This window comes from Neopelma chrysocephalum, unplaced genomic scaffold (assembly GCF_003984885.1).
Source record: "Neopelma chrysocephalum unplaced genomic scaffold, ASM398488v2 Primary Assembly neopelma1_64, whole genome shotgun sequence".
NCBI lineage: Eukaryota > Metazoa > Chordata > Aves > Passeriformes > Pipridae > Neopelma > Neopelma chrysocephalum.
The window spans coordinates 3,165,165-3,173,819 of NW_020897721.1; the positions used below are offsets into that span (position 1 = coordinate 3,165,165).

An 8,655-nucleotide genomic window follows, 5' to 3' on the forward strand; every position below is an offset into this window, starting at 1 on the left:
TGGCCGCCGGCGGCGGCCGCGCCCCTGACAGAGCCAGCACGGCCATTGCTGCGCTCCCTGCCCGCTTTATCCTTTCTTCCCGGGGCCCGCTGCCTTGGAGCCGGCTCGGCCCGCCCGCCCCCCGCCCGTCCGGCCCCACCGCCCGGCGCGACCTCCCCAACATGGCCGCCCGTTGCCACCGCCTCCCAAGATGGCGGCGCGGGGTGGGCGGGCGGTGCCCGAGGCGGCGATGGCGGCGGAGGGGCCGCGCAGCCTGTTCGCGCTGAGCGCGGCCGCCGTGAGCCGCAGCATGGGCGCCCTGGAGCGGGACGTCTGGGGTAAGGCGTGGGCGGCGCGGGGCGGCGGGGCGCGGGGCCCGGGCCTGCCCGCACCCTGCCGCCCTCTCCCTCTCCGCAGCGCTGCCCGGGCACCTCCTGCGGGGGCTCCTGCCGCTCCTCACCATCTTCCGCCTCGAGCGGGCCGAGGGCGCCGCGCGGAGAGCAGGTGACACCGCCCGGGACGGCGGAGACCGCGGGGGGGACCCCCGGGCGGGAGGGATGGGGCTCCCAAAGGGATGGGGTGGGAGGCTGCGGGGATGCCCCCAAACCTGGAGGGACGAGTCCCACACTAGAGGGACCCTCCGCTGGAGAGAGGAGCCCCGATCCAGGGGGGTGAACCCTCTATGGAGGGGGGAGACCCCCAGAGCACCATCCCTGCCACCGAGGCTGGGACACTCCCCTGCATCCAAACCCTCGTGCTCCGTCCGCACCGCTGCGGGCCCTGCTGTAACCTCGCTCCTTTTGAGGACCAACAAAACCTGACATTTTTAACTCGTGCCCCGTCAAAGGCGGCGGTTTTCCCCCTGCCTGTCCTTGTGCCGCAGGGTCTGGGTCTGTGCTCCCGGCACCCCGGTGAGCCCCAGGGCAGAGCACCGGGATGGGGAGAGGGGTGAAAGCACCCCGTTGATGGTTTTTCCCCCCAGGCCTCTCGACACAGCCCATCTGGCGCCAGCTGTGGGATGACGTGATGAAAACCAGGCCGCCCAACTCAGAGGTGAGGAAACGCTAAGGTGGGAGAAGGTGCCGTTTTCCATGAGATTTTGTTTCTGGCCACTTCTAAGCAATTGCTAGCACTTGTTTATAAGCGTTCATAGAGCTCCAGACCAAGGCGTGACCCTGGTAGCACAAACATTTTGGGAAGCAGGGTTTATAAAAGGAACGGAAGTGTGCAGCCACACCCTTCATCTCCCAACAGTGAGTTTGCCAAAAGAATAAATTCTGTCTTCAGAGATTCTCAGGGAAACAAAGGATAAATACAGTGTCTTATGTCGTGCTTACACCTACGCTGGTAAAAACATGTGCTGATGTCTTAGAAAGGATGAGAAAAATACTTACAGAAGACAGTGAGTTTGCAGAATGGTTTTATGTAGGAAAACTGAAGCAGCTTCATTGAGTCATCATCATAAAAGAATCATTAGTAGGCAACTTAATGACAGCTTGTAAATAGATGCTCAGGAAGAAAATTGCCAATGACGTGATTTTCAACAGGCAAAAACATGGCTTAGCTTCAAACCACTGAATATGTTTAAACTGGGCCAGAAGCAGAATGAAGAGAGCAGTGGGAGTAAACTCAGGTTTTCAAGGAATACACTGAGGAAGGATGTTGAGAAGTAGAAAGGTGGTCTCAGTGGAGGTAGCAGGAGGAGTTTTTGGACACCGCATTTACCAGGTTAGCAGACAGCAATAATTTATCTTAAAAAGAACGAGAAAAACGCTGACCTTTTTGTTCCTATGCCCTGTTCAATTGCAGAATATAACCTGTTGGAGGAAGAAGTTCCTTGAAACGTTCTTCTCCAATGTTCTCCATGGTGTCTTGGACGTTTCCTCCGACTGGCGCCTCAACGACCATCACTTTTCGCCGCTGCTCCACAGCTCCCCGCACGTGTCCCAGCTCACCCTCTGCAACATGCTGCAGGGCGCCGTGGAGCTCGCTGCTGAGCACAACCACAAAGTGCTGGAAAACCTGGCTGGCTCCCTGCGCATCCTGAAGTTCCAGCACCTCCTCTCCTCCGACCAGTCCATCAGGCGTTCGCTGGTTTTGCTCCTCCACCGGCTGATTCACCACGGCTCTGTCAGCCAGGTGTCCATGTATTCCTGGCCTGTTCCCGACACCGTTCTCCTCGTTCTCATTTTGAGCATGAGCGCTGGGTTTTGGCGCTCAGGAAATGCCCTCGCTTATCAGTGTGGCCTTTGCAGAGAGGACAAAGCCCCAAGCCAGGAGTTGGTGCAGGAGCAAGCAGAGAGGGGCCATGATGCTGAGAGGGAGGGCAGCAATGGTGAGAACCAGAAGGGATTCCCCAATGCCCCAGTGGAGGCTGATGCTCACCTGAACTCTGTCCTCTCTGTCCCAAGAAGTTCTCCCCTGCGAAACCAAGCGTGTGAGGAGGCCAGCAGCGAGGGGCCCTGTGACCACACCAGCATTCAGGGGGGATCTCCCCCTCACTGTGGCTCAGGGCAGTTGTCCTGTCACCCTGTTCTTCCAAAGACACGCAGACAGCTGAAACCCACAGTGGGGAGGAAACGTCGCTGCCTCAGACGGAGCAGGGGACCCTATGCTGACCCAGAAGACCTGTATGATTTTGTTTTTACTGTTGCTAGAGAGGGTAATTCAGGGCTACTTGACAAAACCAGCACCACAGGGGACGAAAACGCAGAGAACTGGACTAGTTCCTCCCCTGGATCTCCGTGCACTGGCCGTGCTGGCTGTAAGAAAAGAGGAGGACCTGCTGGGATCTTTTCTCTGAAAGCTGCTCACCGCTTCCGAAGTGTGTCCACTCTGGAATTGTTCTCCATTCCTTTGACTGGGGAGACATGTCGGACTCTGAGTAACCTGCTGAGCTCCTGGGTGTCTTTAGAAAACTTGGTTCTGTCTTATAATGGTCAGTGCTGTGAACAGGGCGTTCCTTCCAGCCCTGCTCTAATGGTCTGACTTACTGCTGGGGTGTTACTCTGGTTTTGTTTTTACTGGGAGGGGCATTGTAAAAGCATTGGTGCCTCATCTTGGGTGTCAGGAGAGATGTTTAATCAGTGTGAGGACTTGTTTGAGGGAGAGGATGGGGCCCTTCTGCTCCAGAACACCCCCAGCTTTGTGCTTAAATGCCCTTCAGAGAGGGCAAAGGGAAGAGCTGGATCTCCATCTCCCACGTGCACAGTGTAGCTTTAGAACACACGGATGCAGCAGTCAGTGAGTTTAGCCTTTGACTCAGGTTGCGTGGCCGTTGGTGCAGCTCCAGCTGCGTGTGCCTCGGTGTGTGTACAGACACAGCTAACGCCTCTCTGTACCAATGCTGTTCCAGGCCTGGATGCCAACATCTGCTGCATCCTCTCTGGGCTCCGGGCCCTCTCCCGCCACCCGGGCTGCCGCCTCCGTGTGCTGCGCGTGAGCGACGTGTTCTCCCACATGCCCTGCATGGAGCTCGTTCGCTGCGTCCTGAGCGCCTTCCCACAGCTCCACACGCTCTCCGTCAGCTTCGACCTCAAAAACCAGCCGGAGGGGAACAGGCCAGAGGGAAATCCAAGTTGCAGCGAGGTAGAAATCCCAGGTAGGAATCATACTCCTGAGTGATGACCAGGACGTGGCAGGCAGATAGGGCTGTAAAAGCTTGGCACACGCTTCACTCCACACTATTACAGTGGTGTGTTACTAGGCAATTACAGCCTCACCTTTCTGATGTAGATGTTGCAGTTTGTCACTTCTGGTCTGTGAGGTGCTCTGTGGAGCCTGAGTCCTGGAGAAAGCTGTATGCCAGCCTGCTGCAACATCAGCTTCGTACAGGGCCAGTCATAACCTGCTGGCTGTGACTGCCCATGGGGAGCATATCCTACCAGATCTGTAGATTGGGAGCTTCCCTTTTGTCCGTGCCATTGACTATGAGGTTCTAAGACTTAGACAGATCCTTAAGCAGAGGGAAGGCATCCCTTGATCATCTCAGGACCACAGAAGATAGCAAAGCAGTGGCCAAGCCTTTGGGTTACAGCCTGGGAGCTCACAGGTTCCCATCACTCTTATTAGCCCTTGAATGTCCAGAAAAGCAGTGAGCAAAGTGTGAGCGAGTCTGCAGTGGGCTCAGCAAAGACCTGTGCTCCAGAGAGACACTGACTGGTTTGTGCATAACGAGTGACCTTTTCTCAAGCTTTATTTCACTGCCAGAGCCCTGTAGAAATTAGCAGCCCTTTGGTCTGGCAGGAGTCCTGGAATGAGCCGTAAGTGACTGACATTACCACAGGTCTGAGTTGCCACGGAGCTCTGTGGGGCAGGGCACGTTTCATAGGCAATTTCTGCCAACCTAAATGATAGTGGTGTCAGGCATACAGCCTTCCTGCTTGTTGTGGGACCAGCTACATTGAAGATGGGAGCTCCAAGCCAAACTCACTCACTGTTTCTTGTTTTTCTTCCCTTAGAAAGCTGCCTGGAGCAGCTGGAGATCCGATTCCCCAGGGAACCTCTGCACACCATGTTCCTGCTGCCAGTGCTCAAGGCATCGAAGTCCCTCCAGCAGTTGTCCCTTGACAGTGCCACTCTGCCCTGCTCTCAGGAGCTCGGGCTCCTTTTGGAGGCACTCAAAGGTACCCCTTGGGCAGCATCACTGGGGCACACACTGTAGCTTTCTTCAGTGTGGACATCCTTGAGGTCTTGTGAGAAAAGGAAATGGGTGTCAGCCATGGTTCCTTTTTAATTACCCACAATCCAGCACAAATTACCTACAGTCCAGCTCAGTTTCTGTGTGTTAGCTGGTAGCTGGGTCAAGGGTGTACAGTGCTTTACCTGAGAATTTGTTTTGCTTTTAGAGTGTACTCCAAATTTGAAGAAACTGAGCTTTCATGATGTGAACCTGGCTGAGCACCAGAAAGAAGTTCTGCTTTTGCTTCAGGATCCCGTCCTGCAAGGTACAGCAAACTCCTGGGTGCTGTTGCTTGGAAAGATGCTGCCAGTGGCTGCTTTCAGCTGGCTGACATTTAAGAGGTGATCTTTGGACGTGTAAGGTTTAGCCAAATGTCAGCAGTCCCTGGAGCAGATCTGTAGCTGCTGGCAGAGTGGGAACGTGCCTGGTTCTTTGTGCCAGCAGGGCAGAGAAGAGCAGCTGCAAGGCTGATGTATGGTGCAGAGAAGAGTCTGTAGTCTCAGCTATAAAACAAAGATTTTTAACCTGCAGAGCACATCAGCCTTTAACTGGGTCAGCTGGCAAAGCCACTTCCCTGGGTGTGATCTCAGCTGTCTTCCTGACAGAGCAGAAGTGCTGTTATATGCAATCCACGGCTGGAGTAGCTTTGTTATTCCATATGGATTAGGGACTGGAGCTGTCTGCAGAATGTAATCATGGAATAATGAGGCACAGGGAGCACTCACATGTACTGTCAATCCATTTCTTCCGCAGAAATCACGTTTTCCTTCTGCCGGCTGTTTGAAAGCTCTACTGCTGAGTTTCTGTCAGAAATAATCAATACAGTGAAAAGAAATTCATCCCTGAAGAGCCTCAAACTGCCCGGGAATCGCCTTGGTGCGTACTGCCGAGGGGCCTTAGACCAGCTCTCTTGGAGGTAACTTCAGGGCTGGAGTCACTGACAGCTGGGGGCACTGCAGTGCTGAAATTATCACATCCATGAACAGAGTGCCTTTAGCTCACAAAGTAAGGAGCACTGGGTTCATTTCTTAAAGGCAAAATTTCAGTTGTGATCAGCAATGTACCAAGGGCCCAAGTGCCGTGCGGGCATTACTGTTGCTTTTCTCTCCAGCAAAAGCAAGTATTAGCAGGTCTCCAGATTTGACTGAACGCTGATCTCCCTCAGGCTCTTGAACAGGAACAGATCCAGCAGCAGATGTTCTGCCTCTCATTCAAAGGCGCAGATTTTGCCCAAGTTTGGGCATTTTGTGTCTTAACAGCTGTTGGCAGCCACTGGAGGGATGGGAACAAGTAAAGTTTGTGACTAAGTGGAACTGAATTTTGAGAAATGATAGGCTTTTTGGATCAGAGGCCAAGTAGAAATGTTTGAGAAATTAATTTCAGGTGAATCCAGAATATTCTTTTCTGTTCTTTTAATGAAATAAAACAGAAAATCTTGGCATAACCTGAATACACTTAATTTCTAAAACAAAGCTGCATATGGACTTCTCAAACAAAACCAGAATTTTTCCAGTGAAAACAACTGCCCTATGAGCAGATGTCTTCATTGCCTTGAACACTGTGCTCAGGGGAATGAATTCACTTTAGGTCACTTAGGGGGACAAACTGAGGGGGCAGAGATGGGCCCTTTGTGCTGTGTTCACATCATTACAGCCTCTTTTCTGCACTCTTATCCCAGCCCTGTGGCCACTTAAAATTTCAAGCCAGTTCTCAGTTTGCATCTGAGTGACGTTTCTCCCCTTTTAGGGAATCACAGGCTGGTTGCCCTTGCAGACATTTTCTCTGAAGATTCCTCCTCTTCTCTTTGCCAGCTGGATGTCAGGTATTCTGCTGCACTAAACACTGAATTTCTTGTTTGGGGAGGGGCACGGCTGAACTGGGCTCTGGCATCACGAGAACCAGAGCATGGTTTTGTTCCTTCCTTGAGGGAATGTGTGCCCAGGAAAAGCTGAGAGTACTGCAATGGGCACATACAGCCTCAGGAACCTCCAGCATCTCTGAGGCATCTCACTGTTCCCTTTATAAATGAGTCAAGCTCCATCTTAAAAGCAGCTTTGGTTTGCTGCTCCCTTGGGAGGCTGCTGCAGGCCCTCCCCAAGCTGTAGGTAAGAAGTAACATCCCTATAGGTTTATTCTTAGCCATCAGTATGAACAGCTCTGTTTCCACTGCCCCTGTGGAGGGAATGTTGTCATTGCCTGTCAGATCCTGTGGAGGCCTCTGCATTCCTTTCCTCATCTTTGGTCTTTCTTCTGAAGTGCTGCTCTCTTCTTGAGCCTGAGTGGCTGTAAGGATAGGCAGTAACCTTCATGAAGTATGTGGGGGGTGGCATTTCTGCAACATTAACAACTGCATTGCATGATTCTGCCCCCACCCTTTCCTTACATCCTGATGGCTCAGGTTGCAGACACACAGGATTGACAATTTATTTAACCATGGCTACTCCTTCAGCAGCCTTGAATCCTGATTGTTACTGTACCTCTGACAAGATTCAAGTCCAGCATGCAACTTGATATTTATTTACACATCTGTGCAAGGGAAGTGACCTTTGAGTCTCCTAGAAACACCAGGACCTGACAAATGCTCTTCAGATTTTCTCAGAAGGAAGATATAAATGATCACTTACTGCTGAGGCTGGTGCTGGGACCTGTAGGTTGGGGTGAGCCCCTTGGTCCAGGCAGTTGACAGCTGCTGTAAGACTGAAGTGCTCCTGGCACTGCTTCACCAGCAGCTTGGGTCCAGCAACATTTTAAGGCCACGTCTAGATCTCCTTAAGTCAGTGGTAAGGAGGATAATGAGTTTAACTTGTCAGTGGTGACCACCTTAGTTTTAAGATGTTTCCAGCCCTTCATATTACTGTGCTTCAGTTTTGTTTTTCACACTTGGTACTGCTGAAGGTGCACTTAGCCTTGAAACATCCCCACGTACCTGCACTGGCAGTTACTAGAAGGAACAGTAATTTAAACTGCTCAAATTATAGCCTAGACTCTTAATGACATTTTTTATCTTCCTTTCCCTGGAAAGCTCGAATTGCATCAAACCTGATGGGCTCCTGGAGTTCACAAAGAAGCTGGAAGGCCACATCCAGCAGAGAGGGGGACAGATTCAGTTCACACACCTCCGCCTCTTCCAAAATTGGCTGGACCAGGATGCAGAAACAGCTCAAGAAGCGCTTCAGCATCTCAAAGCTGTGTGCAGTGTGGTCAACGACTCGTGGGACTCCTCCCAGGCCTTTGCTGACTACATCAGTGTCATGTGATGGACACAGGAGCAGAGAAAACCCATCAGCTTGAACTAAGCAGTTTGGTCCCAGGCCAGGAAGACTGATTTCACAGCACAGGTGGAGGTTTCTTCCCCTGCTTCAAGCAGTACAGAGTTGTTCTTGTCACTTTTCTGTTCATTTGAAGGGGTATGACAGTGAAGTGACACACAAGACCATGTGGGTCAACAGCTGTATTTCCAGGTGATCTAAACTCTACCATCTTCCTTGGAGTACTGTAAGTGGGACATATATCAAAGGGGCTTCTGTGACTTCGTGCAGATTTCTGAACAAGCAGTTATTTATTTCACTGGGTGTTGTGACACATTTCATGTTGTTTCAGCCAACGTCTCATCCATAACCATCTCCATTGTGGGAGAGACTCAAAAGCCATCTGGTTGTGGTCCTTGGCAACCAGCTCTAGGTGACCTTGCTTTTGAGGGCTATTGCACAGTATCACCTGAGGTCCCCTCCAACTTCAGCCATTCTGTGAAATAAGAACTCCTTCCTCCACTTAAAGGGAGTAGAAAATAAGCTTAACAAAGGCCCCAGGCCTTGACCTTTTCCATTTGGAAAATTTTACTTTATACCAAAAAAAATGCTTTATGTACCAAGTAGCTCGCTGTTTATTTGCAATCCTGTTGCCCCTTTCCAATGTCTGCAGTCATTTTACAGAGGTTTTAAGTAGTTTGGTCTTTTGTAACATTTTTACAATAAAAATATATTTAAGACCCATAA

At 51.5% G+C, this 8,655-nt stretch overlaps 1 protein-coding gene across 3 annotated transcripts; it reads left to right on the plus strand.

Moving 5' to 3' along the window:
• Window positions 1-72: 72 nt before the first annotated feature.
• On the plus strand, window positions 73-8,652 carry LRRC41 (leucine rich repeat containing 41). 3 transcript variants are annotated; one of them, XM_027683309.1, is made up of 10 exons: window positions 73-317; window positions 397-483; window positions 962-1,032; window positions 1,789-2,917; window positions 3,335-3,580; window positions 4,440-4,604; window positions 4,827-4,925; window positions 5,414-5,536; window positions 6,407-6,482; window positions 7,683-8,652. In XM_027683309.1, the coding sequence occupies exons 1-10, from the start codon at window positions 191-193 to the stop codon at window positions 7,915-7,917; spliced, it is 2,358 nt and encodes a 785-aa protein (XP_027539110.1). In that variant the 5' UTR covers window positions 73-190; the 3' UTR covers window positions 7,918-8,652. The 3 variants fall into 3 exon arrangements, with proteins under 3 accessions (XP_027539110.1, XP_027539111.1, XP_027539109.1); XM_027683310.1 differs by lacking the exons at window positions 73-317; window positions 397-483 and adding an exon at window positions 583-890 and having other exon boundaries at window positions 6,588-7,801; XM_027683308.1 differs by lacking the exons at window positions 73-317; window positions 397-483 and adding an exon at window positions 584-890.
• The last annotated feature ends 3 nt before the right edge of the window (window positions 8,653-8,655 follow it).